At 52.3% G+C, this 17,672-nt stretch overlaps 5 protein-coding genes across 5 annotated transcripts; all 5 read left to right on the plus strand.

The window, feature by feature from the left end:
• Nucleotides 1-326: 326 nt before the first annotated feature.
• On the plus strand, nt 327-1,302 carry PPTG_17694 (hypothetical protein; the record flags this gene model as incomplete). Its single annotated transcript, XM_008915646.1, has 6 exons — nt 327-397; nt 468-555; nt 618-653; nt 712-789; nt 855-1,182; nt 1,250-1,302. The coding sequence occupies 6 exons, from the start codon at nt 327-329 to the stop codon at nt 1,300-1,302; spliced, it is 654 nt and encodes a 217-aa protein (XP_008913894.1).
• Nucleotides 1,303-1,478: 176 nt separating this feature from the next.
• PPTG_17695 (urease accessory protein UreG) lies at nt 1,479-2,427 on the plus strand (the record flags this gene model as incomplete). Its single annotated transcript, XM_008915647.1, has 2 exons — nt 1,479-2,046; nt 2,132-2,427. 2 exons carry the CDS (start codon nt 1,479-1,481, stop codon nt 2,425-2,427), a joined length of 864 nt encoding a protein of 287 aa, XP_008913895.1.
• A 228-nt stretch (nt 2,428-2,655) lies between these two features.
• Nucleotides 2,656-4,539, plus strand: PPTG_17696 (hypothetical protein; the record flags this gene model as incomplete). The annotated part of the gene is made up of 1 exon (XM_008915648.1): nt 2,656-4,539. The coding sequence occupies one exon, from the start codon at nt 2,656-2,658 to the stop codon at nt 4,537-4,539; it is 1,884 nt and encodes a 627-aa protein (XP_008913896.1).
• Nucleotides 4,540-5,052: 513 nt separating this feature from the next.
• PPTG_17697 (hypothetical protein) lies at nt 5,053-7,134 on the plus strand (the record flags this gene model as incomplete). Its single annotated transcript, XM_008915649.1, has 1 exon — nt 5,053-7,134. The coding sequence occupies one exon, from the start codon at nt 5,053-5,055 to the stop codon at nt 7,132-7,134; it is 2,082 nt and encodes a 693-aa protein (XP_008913897.1).
• Nucleotides 7,135-7,695: 561 nt separating this feature from the next.
• PPTG_17698 (hypothetical protein) lies at nt 7,696-16,399 on the plus strand (the record flags this gene model as incomplete). Its single annotated transcript, XM_008915650.1, has 4 exons — nt 7,696-10,690; nt 10,756-11,229; nt 11,290-15,897; nt 16,326-16,399. 4 exons carry the CDS (start codon nt 7,696-7,698, stop codon nt 16,397-16,399), a joined length of 8,151 nt encoding a protein of 2,716 aa, XP_008913898.1.
• Nucleotides 16,400-17,672: the final 1,273 nt, after the last annotated feature.

Consider the following 17,672-nt stretch of genomic DNA (forward strand, 5'->3'; position numbering starts at 1 on the left):
CAAGGCGTCACTACGGCTGCGCCAACCACTGCACCTACGCCGACAACTTCGGCTCCGTCACCGACTGTCAAGCCGTGCAACAAGAACAAATCCAAGCAGAACGGAGCGAAGCAAAACTCGAGCTCGTACAAGCAGAGTGTTCGAAACTAAGTGGTTATAGACACAAGCAGCGTTTGCGAGCTGATGACCGGCCGCAGATCGCGTTGATCGACATGAAAACTAAACAATAAATTGAAATTGTCCATTGTAACATTCATACCATACTTCCTTGCCATTCGGCCTTTTCTTGTGCTAAGCTTGACAATCGCCATTCAATTTCAGAGACGATGACGGAGTACCTGCCCGAGGACAACCGCACGTACAAGGAGAAGGGCTACTGGGACTCGCGCTTCGACAGGTGGAAACCTTGGTGCCTTGCAAGTATAGAAACAGACTGACAGTCGTGCTGATGTCTGGACGCCAAACAGCGAGGAGTCGTATGACTGGCTGGCGCGCTACGAGAACGTGGCGGAGCTTCTGGTCAAGTACGTGCGTCCGTCAGACCGCATCCTGATGGTGCGTAGTCTCTGTGGTAGTGTAAGGAGGACCGGAACTGACGACGTGGCTTTGGTCTGCAGGTCGGCTGTGGCAACTCGACGTTCAGCATCGACATGGTATGAGCTTTACTGCGCTCCATCACTACGTGTTGAGTCTCACTTGATGTAATGCCAGTACAAAGCGGGTTTCCACAACATCACAAACATCGATTTCTCCAAGGTCGTCATCGAGCGCATGAGTGCCAAGTACAGCGTGAGTATTGCAAACGTCAGCGATCCCAACCCATTGAAGACTGGCCAACATCAACACTGTTGCAGGAAGAGATGCCGGAGATGAAATGGCTGGAGGCGGACATGACAAAGCTGCGCGAGGTCTTCATGCCTAATAGTTTCGACGTCGTGATCGACAAGGCCGCCATGGACGCGCTCATGTGCGATGAAGGGGACGTCTGGTCGCCATCGGAGGCGGTAATCGAACAGGCCTCCGCCATGTGCAGTGGCATTACGTCCGTACTGGTGCCCCAAGGAACCTTCGTGCAGATCTCGTTCGCGCAGCCTCACTTCCGCAAGCGATTCCTACTGGGCGAAGGCGAGCAGGCCCCTTCTAGCACAGTCTACGGCTGGGACTACTCCTACCATAACATCGGTGCGCTCGCTTCTCGTCTCCATTTGCTTATAGAGATAACTAACTATCCAACTGCTTCTGCACGCAGAGATTGGTCTGGGCTACTTTTTCTATGTGATGCAGAAGACCAGCAAAAAGTAGACGACCCCAAACACGCCCTACCTCTCAATAGAAACTGCATTTTGAAGCGTGTCAAATTCTGAGTGCGAGTTGAAGTGGTCTAGATTCTGATTGGCCGATGAAGCGATGACTCGCATGCATGTCGAAGATCCGCTCAGTTCCCGATCTGCTTTGGACCCCGCAAGACGATAAGCGCAATGGAGCACTCGCACTCGCACTCGCACGATCACTCTCACGATCATGGCCACTCTCACGATCATGGCCATTCGCATGAACACGGACCCGAGCACGTGATCAACGGAGACGAAGTGGTTCGGCGCTTCACCCAGAGCCGTGGCCGAGCGCCAACGCCTGATGAGGAGAAGCAGCTGCGCGAACACGGGCACACGCACGAGCACATGGAGCATGCGGGCGTGTTCCACGAGCGCGACGCGGCCAAGTCCGGCCGGGACTGGACGCAGCGGGCCTTCACCGTGGGCATCGGCGGCCCCGTGGGCAGTGGCAAGACGGCGCTCATGCTGGCGCTGTGCCGTGCGCTCAAGGACAAATTCAGCCTGGCCGCCGTGACGAACGATATCTTCACACGCGAGGACGGCGAGTTCCTCGTGCGCCACGACGCACTGCCCGAAGAGCGTATACGCGCCATTGAGACGGGCGGCTGCCCACACGCTGCAATCCGGGAGGACATCTCGGCCAATCTTCAAGCGTGCGAGGACCTGACGGACGAGTTTGACGCGCAATTGTTGCTAGTGGAGTCTGGAGGAGGTGCGAAGACCATCAGCCATTGCTGTGTTGGTTAAGCGATGATGCAAAGAGACTGACCTTGTGCTGTGTTGTGTGGGTCCGACAGACAACTTGGCCGCCAACTTCAGCCGCGAGCTGGCCGACTATATCATCTACGTCATTGATGTGGCCGGAGGGGATAAAGTTCCCCGCAAGGGCGGCCCGGGCATCACACAGGCGGATCTACTGGTCATCAACAAGATCGATCTGGCTCCGCACGTCGGCGCGGATCTGGACGTCATGGATCGCGACGCGAAGCTCATGCGCGGCGAGGGCCCCACTGTGTTCTCGCAGATCAACCAGGGCAAAGGCGTCCAGGACATCGTCGACCACGTAATTGGGACCTGGAAGGCTGTGGTGTAGGTCACAAACAGTTTCTGGCTACTTTCAACTGGGCAATTTGATGCGACGTGGTTAGTGCAACTAAGTTGAAGGAGTTAGAATGGATTGAGGCCGTTTCGCTGACTAATGAACTGATTGGCGAGCCAAAAGGCCTCAGTCGCTAACTGTCTCATGTTGTTGAGACCTTTCTTATAGTCACAAAAGTTCTTCACTTGCCTTTCTGCATTGACGGCTCACCAGGACTGCGTCATGGTATCCGACGAGCTTGCCCCGCTGCAGACACACGTGGAGGCACAGATCAAGCATCTAGCGGCGGTCGCTGGTGTCGTCCGTGAGCTCCAATCGGCCGAAGAGCAGTACGGCAGGACGTACGTAGGGCTCCCATTCGAAGTACTCAAGTCAACGATACAGCGAATTCCACAACTGCAAGGAGTCAGTCAAGGCTTCGGCAACTTCGTTCAAAAGTGCTCCGAGATTAAGACCAATGTCGCTCAGGATCTGATGAATCAAGTTATCGCTCCTCTTGAAGCGTTCACTGCCGACCACGTCGAGAAGGCTCAGCATCTTCTCTCGGAGCTGTACGAACTCCTGCAGAAAGAAAAGGCCTTCGACCTGGCGTATCAGAACCTCCGTGAAGGCTGTAATGACGGTGAAACCTCACAGGAGACGAGTGATGAAAGCGAACTCCAACTGCATCGGATGCATCGGGATCAGCTCCTCCACAAGCGAGATACCGAACGCCTTGCGATTCAGCAGTGGATCACAGCGCTTCACTTCTCCGGACAGCGATACGAGGCACACGTTCGTGACGTACTGCATCAGACTCGCGCCGTATACGAGCGTATGATCTCTTCCTTGACAGCTCTGATCAGTCAGTTGCAAGAGCAGCTAAACCAGGATGCTGGAACAGCTAGGACAATTAATACTGGCGACAAGTCTAGTGCAGTGTCCGATGAGTCCTGGGAGACGTTTCTGGAAGAATATGACTGTCACGTGGCGATCACGGGCTGGATGAGCGAACTATTCAGACAATTAATTCCACTCGAACAGACAGCGGCAAAGGCCCTACACAAAGCTGTGAAACTGGACCGAGCTTCGAGCAAAACTTTCGGTGGCATGGGGCTTAACTGCCAACTATCTGGTCTGATCGAATTTCATGGTCTGTTGACGGTGAATATCGCCAACCCCATCTTGCGGACGCTCAAGTTCACGAAAGAGCGTCAAGAACGGATGAGAAACGAGCTGTCAAAGTCGTTGGAGGAGACGCGAACTCTCGTTGTTGCAGCTCGAGCTCAGTTAGATGCGCGTGTTTTAAAAGACGATGCGGAGGAAAAGGACCCAGTTCGATGTGACAGCTTGACGTCGTCGGAAACGTCGGACTGCAGTTTGGAAGAGAGCAATGAGGAGAACGAGAACTCGTGCAACAGTGCTCCAAACGAAGAAGAAAACACACCAGAGCAGATGCAGGTAGAGAAGTTGAGGAGGAAATTAGCGCTGCAAAAGCAGGAAATGACTCGTGTGTTGGAGCAGACCTCGTTCTTGGCAGTCAAGACGATGGAGTTGATGGTGCAGGACTATGTGAAGCATGTATCCAAGGCGCTTGCTGCTTTAAGTGAGGCCATTCGTGTAGAACATCCAGAGACTCAAAGAAGTTCACGTGTGTCGTCGTCACCACGGCCATGGGAGGACATAACTGAGCGATTGTCAATTGCAGTGTCCGATAAGCCTGGAGTACCGGTCGCTGAGATGTCAGACAACCAACAAAAGCCCAAGGACGACACGGCTAATAGGCGAGTACGCCGGACCGATTGCAAGAATGCACGTAGCAACAGAGAGCCTTCAGGTGTCCAAGTTTTGTTGAGTTTCGTCCAGTCTGTGGTTGGAGCAGCTTGGTGGGCAGCTTCCCTTTGTTTCAGGATCGCTAAAGCTCCCATGCCACACTCGTTTGGAGAACGTGCCGTGCTTGTGATTATTACGGTGGCGATTCTCACCCTGACAGGTATTTGCGTCAAGTCCCATCAGCTCCAATACTCATGGAGCAACTTGACTGATACGCAGCACTCGAATTCGCAGGACCTCGTGCAGATCGTGAAGCTGGCAACGGAGGTTTGCACGCAGCAACTGACGCAGTGATAATTTCCTCTCGCGACTCACATCATACCAAAGAGAACACGACGCGATCCGAACTTACAGTGTAGCCAGCCTCAAGCATACAGGTTATAGTTGAGGTTGGAGACGTGTGGTTGAAGCGAGACGAGCGAGAGACCTGAAGCTTTGCGTTCACGACGAGAACTTCTAGATGGGCTTCCTTGAACAATTACCAGCATGCTTTGACACGCAACAAATGCCAACAAAATCGTTCGTGAAACCAACGAAATGGAGAGGTAAACTAATTTATGCAAGCTCAAATAAGTACCTCTTCTGTTCATTCAGCGTATTCATTTTCACAACCTTCGTTGACAGCAATCCCACGCAACGCAACTTGAAGTAAAACGTAGCCATTTCGGCATTTAACGTTCTTCTGGTGTCAATCAAGACCATTCTCCAATCTGCTCTCCAGCGACCAAGTTAACCAGCTCTCTCTGCGCTCTACGCTCTACGCTCTACGCTCTACGCTCTACGCTCTACGCTCTCCGCCCTGCCAGCATGGTGGCCAACGTTGCGAGTCCGAGCGCCAGCAATGGCGTCTCACCCTCTGCTGCCTGGCGTCCGCCTACAGACGCAGAGTCGACCACGTACCGCCATCAGGCGTTGTTGCCGAAGCTGCCGATCCCCGACCTGGAGGGCACGTGCCAGCGCTTCCTAGTGTCCGTCAAGGCTCTACAGACACCCGAGGAGCAGCAACAGACCGAACGCAGCGTCAAGGAGTTCCTGGCCAGTGACGGCCCGCGGCTGCACCAGCAGTTGCTCGACTACGACAAGGACAAACTCTCGTACATTGAGGACTTTTGGTACGAGGCCTATCTCAACCACCGCAGCTCCGTCGTGCTTAATGTCAATCCTTTCTTCGTATTGGAGGACGACCCCACACCATCGCGCAATAACCAGCTCTCGCGGGCCGCGTCGCTCGTACTGGGCGCGCTCAAATTCGTCAATGCATTACGTCGAGGCACACTGGAGCCCGATATGTGGCGCGGCAACATGGCGCTGTGTATGCACCAGTACAAGCGCCTCTTTGGCTGTGCGCGCGTGCCCTCGGACGGAGCTGACGACGTCATGGTGGACGAGCTGTCAAAGCACATTGTGGTGGTCTGCCGCAACCAGTTTTACTGGTTCGACGTCATCTGGGAGGACGGCGTCACGGCCATCACGGAGCGAGAGCTGCTGGCCAATCTCAAGGCTATTCACGAAGATGCACTAAAGGCCGACGACGTTGAGGCCGCGTCCAATGCTGTGGGTGTGCTCACCACGGAGCGTCGCGCCAAATGGGCCAACCTACGTACCAAACTACAGGCCAAGAACAAAGACACATTGGCCGTTATCGACCGCGCGCTGTTCCTCGTCTGTCTGGACATGACGTCGCCTCCAGACGCCGCAGCGTTTGCGGCCACGGCGCTACACGGCACGTATAGTATCACCAAGGACGGCGTGCAGACGGGCACGTGTATGAATCGCTGGTACGACAAGCTGCAGCTCATCGTGTGTGAGAACGGCGTGGCCGGATGCAACTTCGAGCACGCCTTCGTTGATGGTCACACGGTGCTGCGCTTCGTGTCGGACGTCTTCACGGACACGATCATTCGCTTCGCACAGACGATCCGTGCCGGTAACTACGCCTTCCTAGAGGCGTCGTATCGCGCACCGCAGCTGAGCCCGTCCGATACGCCCAGTCGTCCGCGTGTGCAGCCACATAAGCTCGAGTGGGAGCTGGATCATGAATTACAGGAAGGTATCAAGTTCGCCGAAGCTCAACTCACAGACCTGATGCTGCAGAATGAGGTCAAGGTGCTCGAGTTCACGGCGTTCGGCAAGCTGTTCATCACGCAGCACAATATGAGCCCAGACGCTTTCGTGCAGATGGCCTTTGTGGCCGCTTACTACTTTCAATACGGCAGCGCACCCTGCATCTACGAGCCTGTACTTACCAAGCGCTTCTTGCATGGCCGAACGGAGGCTGCGCGTGCCATGACGACCGACGCACTGGAGTTCGTTGAGACTTTCTTTTCGGAGAAGACGCCGCTCGAAAAGATCGGATCGCTACGCAAAGCCATCGCCACACACGTCACCAATGTACGTGACTGCGCAGCCGGCAAAGGCCCCGAGCGCCATCTCTATGCTCTGGAGTGTCTGTGGCAGCACGAGAAGGCCGCCGACAGCAGCAAACCCACACCGGCACTGTTCGCAGACGACGCCTGGCGCAAACTGAACCATTCGGTGTTGTCAACGAGCAATTGTGGCAATCCGAGTCTAAGGTTGTTCGGATTCGGCCCCGTGGTGCCCGACGGCTTCGGCATCGGCTACATCATTAAAGACGAAGGCATCCAGTTCTGCGCATCGTCGCGGCACCGCCAGACCGAGCGCTACCTCAAGAACCTCGAGTCGTACTTGCTGCGTGTGCAAGACCTGCTGATGCACGAAGAGGAGATTCGTTTCCCTCACAATACAGCGGCAAAGAAGAAGACGGTGCAGGCGACGTTCAAGGGCTACGGATTCTTCGACGACGGCGGCCAACCGACGGAGGTCAAGGCGCTGGCATCTATTGGAGCCGTCGGCAAGCCGCTCATGTAGAGGAAGAATAAGGCGTTGTAGTGAAGTAAGTGCATGGAAATCAAGTGGAACCGTATTCATCAATCACTTCATCGACGGTCTCCTCCGAAGAGATCAGTTAAGTGCACCATAAAGATTGAAGAGGAACGCGAAAGGTTTTTTTCCGGCCGGCGCTACGCTGGATTCAACAAGAAGGGCGGACCAAGACGGCGCTGAGAAGGCGAGATAAAGCCAGCAAATACGTCCACGTTGCTTTCGAGTTTCGTAATGTTTGCAGCTCCACGACAGCCCGAAAAAGCACCAAACGACAAGATAAGACGCAGCTCCGTTGAGTGTTCTTAACATGGAATCGAGAAACCTTCACCTCAACACCTGGGCGATTCCGTAAATGGAACGCGAAACCTGCAGCTTGTGACCGAGTCGACAGCGCGCAGAGACAACGACAAAGGCATCGCCTCCGGTTTCGACAAACGATCCGAGTCGTACGGCAACGAAACGTACACGCACGCGTGTGTGTTGAGTGTGCTGTGCTTTCGAGTTGCTCGGGGATCAAAAGTCGGAGAGGCACAACAGTCCGCGACAATGTCCCGCTTACTTCGACTGGAAGGAGGCCCCAACACGAATGGAATCACAGGCTCCTCTTCATACACCACGTCTTCATCTGTACTACCGTCGATCTCTGGAGCGTCACCGCTAGACGATAGTGACAAGAAATTCATGCCCATGCCACCGCAACGTACTGGGAAACCTTATTCAAAGAAGAATACACACCTGCACGACAGTCGCATTCACTTGGAGCCGCTACGTCCTCCGACTGCAGGGGGCAACGGCGTTGGTGGGCGCACGAGTACGAGACTCACAGTCAGTTCATCATCCGGTCGAGTGTCTTGGGACTCGACCGTGATGGATGCAGGCAGTACCATATTGGAGAATCTGGCCGCGTTTCGGGAATTGGACCGCAAGTTGCAGTTCTACAAGACTCTAGCGGGTTTGAAGATGCGCGACGCAGCTCAGTCTGAGCAGTCTTTGCAGAGAACTCTTACCTCTTTGCTGTTTGCTGCAGCATCGGCGTTGGATGCAACGGCGGTCGTGCTGTACTCGCTCTCAACTGCTAAAATTCCGGTGCTGAAGGTTGTAGCCTGCTCCAGTTCAGGGCCTGGCATCGTTGGCTTCCAGACTTCGCTGGAGACCTTCGCGTTGCGTGGTCTCTTAGAGCATTTTGGTAACAATGGCGAGAATACAGGGCCCGCAGCGACGCACGTTGCTTGTCTTAGGGATCTGGGGACATACGACGTTACCTGCGATGTAGACTCGGTGCTGGGATTTACGACCGCCAGTGTGCTTGCTGGTGTATTACCGGATGAAAATGGTCGACCGAGGTTTGTGATGGAAGCGAGAAGTACCCAAGAGGGATTATCGTTCTCCAAGGAATTCATGCATGCAACGCTCACAGCAGTCGAGAACGCAGTGTATCCGTTCGAGTTACAGAAAGCACTTGCACGACAGAGTCGATCTCAGTCGGTCGTACAGAAAATGTTGAGTCACGCAATCGGCCCTGTTGACACCTCCGTAGAGAACCAAGAAGCGATAGCCAGTGCTAGAACAAGTCTCGATTCGGAGAGGCTTTCAAACGCAGAAGCTGAATGGTTACACTCCCCTGATGTTGGACAATTAAGTGCAGAGATCATGAGTATTGCGCCGGTTGTATCGGCAGTTTGTCTTGTTGAACTGCACGCGGACAAAAGCAAGTGTGAAGTTCTTGCTAGTCACGGAAATGGCTTCGAGGAGAATCACAGAGAAGTTTTCAGTGGACTAGCAGAGTCTACCAATGTGTTATTCCAACGGCTGCTGGAAAGTATTCGCACATGCGAACGCTTGGACCTCAGCGACGATGCAACTCTGAATTCAACGTTACAGTTACAAGCCGATGTGGAGCGCTCACTGGAATTTCTGCCCGTACCAACTAGTAGAGGAGTGGAGCCATGCGGTGTTTTCTGCCTTGTGTCGAACTCTACCGAGTCATTATCTGCATCAATGCTCGAAGTAGAGTCTGAACTACCACTCGAAACCAAACTACAGCCGATTCTGACAGCGATAGCGCTGGCTTTGGCTGCCAAACAGCGGTCGGATGACCTGCGAGCATCGACACGACAAAAGCGACAACTATTGGCGCTATGTCGCTCACATTTACTAGTGGAATCAGTACGAGATCCTTCCAGCCTCGTGTCTTTGATCTGTGAAATGGGTAGTGCTGTATTCCACACTTCCCATGTGACGCTCTACGTCTCTGACACGATCAAGAAGGAGCTTTGGAGTCTGAGCTCCCTCAGTAGTGTCAATGGATTGAGAATCCCTTACGGACGCGGTATCGCTGGTCATGTAGCTGAGACCAAGAAGCCACTGACTGTCCACAAACCGTACGAAGACCCACGCTTCGATCGGTCTTTCGACGCAAAGTTCGGCTTCAAGACCGAGTGTCTCCTTACTCAACCGGTACTGGACCGTGCAGGCGAGACGGTGGGCGTACTACAAGCGGTCAACTTTGGTCAATTTCCTGCGGCTAGTCCTCCAGTCGCACGCTATGACGACGACGTAATGGCCCACTACTTACGCCTTGTAGCGCACGCACTGCACGTCAACTCTTCGCTAATTATTTTCGCCAAGGTGCAGGCTGATTACTGGGCAAACCGCTCAGCTCAGGACACAGGACGTGAAGACGGTGCGAGTACTGAAAGAAATGACAGGACTGATGCGTCTGGTGCTGGGAATGGGGAACCAGGACTCGATACCAAGCATGAAGTGGCGAGTGTTCACTCACTGTTGGAATTTAGCGGTTTTGACGAGGCCAAGTGTATCCCTCGGAACAAGTGGAGCACTTTTGCTTATGCCTGCTGGGTACTTGGCCGCTTTGTCAAGCGCTTGGCGAAGTCGCGGCTACAGCAAGTTGTCCAGATGCGTCACGAGAGAGCTGAAGGTCTCACAGATGACGATGACGATGATGACAGCGATGGGGATCTGGAAGAAACTGGCAGAGTCCTCCTTCGTCCACGTATACGCAGTCGTACAGCTTCGGTTGTACGAGCTGGTCGTACACATTCCTTGATCACGAGATGGCATCGTATGACTATGGGGCAGGACGGATATGCCCAAGTGGAGGAATTACTACGGGATAATTTCGATCCATTGACCAAATCCATCTCGGAACTGGAGAATTACGCGTATCAACTGTTCGAAGGTCTGGTACTGATCGGGACGTTCCGGATAGAGGCGATCACACTTCGGATGTTTATTGGTGAACTCGCTAGCAGATACCGTGATGTGCCATACCACAGCTTCTATCATGGGTTTGATGTGGCGTTAGCCTCGTACGCACTCATGCGGTCGCCTGAAGTTCTTTCGGTCATCAAGGAACTGGAAGCTCTGAGTCTACTGATTGCAGCACTAGGCCACGATGCCGATCATCCGGGCAATGACAACCAGTTCGAAGTGGACTCGAGCTCTGCACTCGCTCTCTGCTACAATGACATCTCCGTACTGGAAAACCACCACGCAGCCACCACCTTCTCAGTGCTTAAGAGTAAGTCCGCCCACTGCTTCTTCGCTATCATTTTCGTATCTAACACTGTTATTTTCTTGTTTTAGTGCCTGGCTGCGATATCCTCCGTGACTTGAGTGCCAACGCCCGAGCGTCCGCGCGCACACATATCGTCCGTTGTATTCTCGGTACCGACATGAAGCACCACACCAAGTTGCTGTCCGAATTGGCAGTCGTAGCCAACGTCCACGAGTTTGAGAACGTTCCAGAAGGACGTCAATTGATGCTCAACATGATCATCCACGGCGCCGATCTTGGCTCAGTAGGAAGGCCTCTCCGAGTGGCACTCAAGTGGGTCGAACGTGTGTGTACAGAGTTCACACAGCAGGCGGAACGCTCAGCCGAGTTGGGGATCAACGTTCCTCCCCATCTACTCAATCTGCAGGATGAAGCCACTCGCTGCCGTCTGCAAATGAACTTCATCGACTACCTCGTGGCGCCTTTGTGGGCGACTATCGGTAACCTCGTTCCAGCCGCAAAAGAGACGCTGGACAATCTACGAACCAATCGACTGTACTTCAGTGAGCAAGCCACACTACTTGCTGCTAAACCCCATAGCTAGGAATCGTCAGGTAAAATAGAGAAATGTAATTTAGAGCAGTTGAAAAATAGCCGTGGGCACAACGGCTCGACGATGTTTGGCATCGGACTCGCGTTGGTGCTGGTAGTCTGCGGTATCGTGTTCATTGTGCTGGGGTTCCACGTACAGGAGGCGGATAGGAAGACCCAGGCGGCAGTGTTGTTCAAATGGATGCCGAAAGCTACAGCTTCAGAGACGTCGGCGTCGTTCCTGAACTGTTCGACCTTCACCTTTGCAATGGACGCACCAGAGGTTACAAGTTTTTACCTCTGGAATCTCACGAACGCTGAAGATCTGCTACGTGGGAGTAGAACAGTCCAACCGAAACTCACGCAGGTTGGACCGTACACGTACGAGAAGCGGACACGCAAACTTAATGTAACTTTCCACGCGATCGAAGACGACGCGTACGACTCGAACAACTACGGCGCCGTGAGTTACCAGGTGGCTTCCACTTACCATTTCTCAACTGAACGCTCGAGTGGATCAGAGAATGACCTGGTCGTGACGCTCAACGCTTCATATGTCCGCCACTTGACCAAACTTCACGCCCAGACTGGGCGTTCGGAGAGATTTCTCGCTGCCGAATTCGCACACGCTCATATCCGGGACTACGTCAGACACTTGCAGAGCGACTTCCTCGCTGCCACCAAATTGCGAGCGTTGCGTGCTCTACTACCAGAAATGGTGGCGAGTGTCAAGCGTGAGGGAATGACAGCCGTGATCAATCGACAGAGACGTCGAGTAGGAGATGCAAATTTACCCGCGGCTCTCGTTCGGATGCACGCGGTGGCACGTACCGAGCAGATCCCAGTCATGCTGCGCGACGTATATCGAGATCAAGCAGACGTCGCGATCCCCCGTTTGTTGACTAAGCAATATGATCTGGCACGGCGACAAGCTGTTCCACGAGTGTTGAGCAATATATACACTCGCTTGCAAGTGGAGGCTGTGCCAGCACTTCTCGGACGGCAGATAGAAACACAACAGACTAATTTCGTGCCTCGAACACTTGGCTCTTTGAGCCTCAAAATCCAGCGAATTGCGTTCCCGTACGTGCTGCAAGAAGTGTTCGAACGTGCCTGCCTTGAGGTCGTGCCCTTTGTGCTACGTGCCATCAAGAACGAGATCGTAGCTCGTGACATGGCGAACAACCAGGCGACGCTCGATAACGCGAGGCTTGCAGTGATTAATCTGTGGAGACAGCAAGGAAGCACCCCAACAGATTTAGATGCGTGGATCGATGACAGTCCAACTAATCAAGAACGAACGGGATTTGAGTTGTTGCCAGCTACGTCAGCACTGGAACTGAGTCTGGAGGTTGCGACGCTGTTACTAGGCTCCCGGCCGTCGAATCTGCGCTTTTCACTTGTTGACTACGATCCGGTACAAACCGCGGCCGACGGACTTGATGGTCCTCAAACAACAGCAACAGGTTTCGCGATCTGGAAACAGGTTGTGGCGCTTAACGAGACGGCAATCGGCTATGCACTTGAAGGCGTTAACAACGATGTGGCATTGGTCGGAGATTTTCTCACACGAGAGCAATTGATGGCGATTCGTGACTATATTATCTTCTGGGCGCAGAGCGACATTACACAGCGAGATAGACAGCGATTCTGGCGAAAAGCATTCGACAAACGCACTACCAGTAGCGATGTGAGCGACCCGGACGTGGATTTAGACCTGGAACGGGTGGGGGTTCAGTCTGGTTTCAGTCTCCAGCCATTGTCAGTGTCTTCGAGCGGTGCAAGTGCAAGTGTAGCACAGCAAGCTTGGAACTCTTCGATCGAATATTCTTTCGTTCATCCTGCAGGTTTTACGAGGTGGTTGAGTGTCGTGGATGGCACAGCGACAGCATCGAGTTCTGGATTGCTAGCAGGAATTACGGGGGTGACAAATGCAGAAGTATCTGTTATTTCGTCGTGGATTAAAACCATGCTAGACGACGGATTCATTCGACGTCGAGCTCTGCGGCATTGGACGGACGGAACTTGTATGACCGTGATGCAGTTACCGCGCGAAGATGGCTGTTTGAGATACGATTTGGAGCCGAATATCGAAGGTATTCAACTAGGATTCGAGATGAACCCAGACGCAGTGACTGAAATCGGTTCTGGAATCTCTGAAAGCGCTCGAGATTCGCTCTGGGACGTCACTGAGGACGTCTCCTTCTTGATTCCTGCTCACTCCTCCGATACGAAATACTATGCTCAGTGGTTGCGAGCCATTCGAAAGAGCAACTACGCACGTCTGATCAATGATTCCCAGCAACTCACAACACTCGCTGTAACGAAGATTAGTGCCCAAGCAATTGGTAAATGGCTCAGTAGCTGGGCTCAAAATGAACTCAACAAACTCGCGGTGTATTATTGGTGGCTACGAAGTACATGTTGGACACGCGTGGAGCTCAGTAAGACTCAAGTCGGTTCTGCTACTGTAACTACGGGACAATCAGAGTGCAAAGAGACATCAAGTGAACAAGAACAATCCACAGTATCGAGTAGTAGTAACGTGTCTCCATTCTTCACAGATGTGAGAACATACCAAGTGACGATAGATACCTGCACTACTACAGGATCTACCTTTACGAAGACCCAGACGATCTATACACTTCAAGCTCGCATGTATTCATGTGAAGTCGTGTCAACAGGGTTAGCAGACGACCAAGACGACGGAACTGTAGGATTTGAACTCGTGCCTCTGGCTCAGAATGATGCAGACCGGATTAGTCTCGCAGCTGCAATTGTACTGTGGAATCCCGACAGCGAACTATCATTTCGAAGCAAGAAAGGATACAAGCGATGGATTGGCCTAGCAGAGAGTATTAGCGGAGGAGCTGCTGGAGTGACAGCAGAAACTCAAGCGGTTGCAGACGATCTAAACGCTGCGATTGTGGGAGCATGTCAGGATGGAATTAAAGGCGGAGGACCAAGCTCCGGAATTTTTAACGTGAGTTTGGTCGATACGAGTTGTGCGCAGGTGACAGCAGTCCACGTGGCTTGGATTGCAGCTTGGGTGAAAGAGCAGAGTGGTTCGCAATGGATAAAGAATAGTCTGTTAGATCAGTGGCGACGAGGTGTAGCTGGTGATCTTGATATTGAGCCTTATCGTGATGGTCTTCAAAGTGGCCTAGAACTCACAACAGGATGCGAATCAACTCTCAGTTCGTTGAGTGCGAGTGAATGTTCGACGATCATCAGTGAGAATGGCACACAATATGAAGTTCCCCGTGAAGCTCTTGATCTATGGGATACAACACACAAAGCTTCGTTTCTCACTACCAAGGGGTTTGCATTGTGGGAAGCATTGGCTGTGGCTATTGAATCCAATGATGCTCCAAGTAAAGACTCTGCTCAAAAAGATATCACAAGGCTTTGCAGTGCCTCCTCAACGTGGGAAATCTGGATGGAGCGAGTGTTCCAGTGGCTACAGCGATGGAAAACCAATGAACACCTGGAGCGCGATGTGTTGGGTCATTGGCTCTACGCCCGTTGCCCAACTACAGCGAAGATTGAACGAGTCATATCGGAGCCAACACCTCAAACGTCCACGGTCTCTTCTTGTACAGAGTCGTACACTGCTACACTCTCGTCGACTCTGGATGAGATCCAGCAATTTGCTTCACGACCAGTTACTTTCTTCGACGCAAATGTCGCCCAAACAGCAGCACTTATCCAACCTACAAAAACTGTCGACGTGACCGAATCCTGGACAAAATGTGAACCACTGGCATCGTCTAGCTTCACGAAAACAGTAGGGACTCGACAAAGCAGGAACACGTTTCAAGCGTGTAATTTACTCAGCATTCTCGCGACGCTGGACATGGATCCATCCGAAGTCACACCTATGGACGCAACATTTGAGCTCAACAGAACTAGTGATGTCGCTATCTCTATTGAAGTAGCTCAAGTATTGTGGGACTCCCAGTCAGACTTCAGTCTCCTAAATTCCACCTCGTTTTTTGAGAAATGGTACCCAGCGATCGATCGATCCACTGCGCTCCAAAAGGTTGAAAATGACATGGATACTCTAGTTGGGAGCTCTTCACCCTGTGACTTATCAGTGCTTCAAGACTACCTCTTGCAGTGGGAAAGTAGTGACGCTGCGGCTGTCAGTGTTTGTTCCTTGTGGATCTCTACTAACGTCGCTAGCGTAGACGTAGATATCCATCAAGCTGGTGATCAGCGTGGCTTTGAGCTCGACAGGAATACTTATTACAAGGGAACGGCGAATTCATTGACTCTACCGACCTTGGAGCAGGCGAAGATGTTGTGGCAAACTGACAGTGTGTACTCAATTATTCGAAGCGATTCGTCTACTGATGACGCTGGACTTCCCACAGGATTCCGAGCGTGGGAGGAAATGTTCGAAGGTGTGGACTATGAGGCCGAACACTTGGTATCTCAATATCCGTTAACCAATCAAGTGGCACAACCAACTGCGATGACTCATTCTCTGAACGATCAAAAGCGAGCTCAGATACTGGCAGCGATGATCACTGCGACTTCTCTGTCGGAGGCTCAAATTCGAGGCATTGCCCGCTGGTTGTTTAATTGGGCTATCGACGATTCACTACGAGATTTTGTGTTGTTCCAGTGGGCGACAGGTGAGACTTTCCGAGGAGATCCCAAGCGCAGCTTGGACTTTGCGTCTCACTTGGAGCGTCTTTATTCCTTTCCAATCACGTCGGATATGAATCACGACTATTTTACAGCAGGGTCGACTGTTCTGAGTGATGCAAGTAGGAATTCACTCAGGAAACTGTGGGATGTTGCGATCACGGGGTCGTTGTTGGACCCTGCGAGTCGAATCGTATGGTGCTTGATCAATGTCACTGACAGCGACGGGAATACGAGAACGCCATGTGCTCATCTGCTGGACGGCTACGGAGTCCTGGAAACTGCGGCTTTCGATGAATTTGTGGTGCTAGTACAACCGTCAATTCCCAGTACTCCCATCGTCCAGGCGACAGCAGATCTCTCAGCGTTGGCTCTTTCCTTCTTGGAACAAACACTGGAACTTACAATTGACCAGCTCCTGGTCATAGCGAGATGGTATCGTCAAGTGCGGGATTCGTCGCTGTTTTTCCAGGTTTATCAATTGGATAAGTGGAGTTCACCACGTACAGAAGCATCAAAAGATCCGCTAGAGTTTGGATACGAATTAGCGTTTGTTCTCCCTTGGAATACTGCGATTGCTAGAAGCGTATCTGTAAATGATCTCATCGCGAATGTGGCCTACGTGGGGGTAACTAAAACTCAGAAGACAATCAGAGAGTGCGCCAATTCCTTATCACTACTTTACACGCTTTGGGATTTCTCGAATCCAGCCTCATTTCTCCATCCTACGGGAGTATCGACGTGGCTCTCATATGCACGTGGAGAAGTCAACGAAACAGAATTAATTGGTAGTTCTAACCCAACATCTAAGGTGATCAACGACCAGAAGTTGACGGACTCCACAGTGTCGTGCTTATTTCAGCTTGTTGGACATTGGCTCAAGTCGTGGGCTAACCATCCAAGTGCTCGTCTGTTTATTGAGGAGTTTTGGATCGCTCCGATCACACAGGGTTCAACGTCAATAGCTGCTTTATTCCCTAGCGCGACCGACATGGCTAACGCGTTTCCATTAGGCCAACTGAGCCCCAACAGTGCGCGAGATGCCACAGTTTTCAGCACAACAGAGTGGTGGGTTGCAGCAGCTCGCGTTTTACTTGACGTCTCGGAGTCTGTAGCGCTAACTAATCCCGAAGAGGGGTTTGCACTGTGGAGAACTCTGTTGATCGACTGTTTTTCTTCGGATCGGGTAACTGGAAAATGCGAAATACCTCAACATTCTTCTCAGTACGAGATGAGCAAGACACAAGTTCTGAAAGTGCTGTCACGCTCTCTACTGGACCGTATTGTTAATGTATCAAGTACGTTATCGGGGGTCAGTGACGACGTTCTACTAGTCTACACGATATCCATGACTCAGGAGCAGATTGTACCCTGGTTGGTGAAATTACTAGATCACATGGTACTTGAACAATACGTTCTTGAGCGTGTACGCCTAGCCAACGGTGATGAAGACACCACTACTGGGCCTCTGAGCTTCGTGGATTTAGCTGCGGTTCAATTCATCAACGGCAGCGTCTCGGGAGCCAATTACTCCGTCCGCGACGGCAGCACAGGTCGTCTTATCTTGAACGACAATGGGACGCGATCAGAGCGTTTTCCACACCAAGAATTCGTATTTGACACTTCGAACAGCCTCATCGTGCAGCAAATGAGCTCCTTTCTCCCTGGATTCGCTGAGCTAAGTGCGTTCTGCACTTACAGTGGTCAAGACCTCCAGTTTCTGTACGATCAAGATACCAAGTGCAGCCTTGGAACAGAATAC

Source organism: Phytophthora parasitica (genome assembly GCF_000247585.1).
Source record: "Phytophthora parasitica INRA-310 unplaced genomic scaffold supercont2.73, whole genome shotgun sequence".
NCBI lineage: Eukaryota > Oomycota > Peronosporomycetes > Peronosporales > Peronosporaceae > Phytophthora > Phytophthora nicotianae.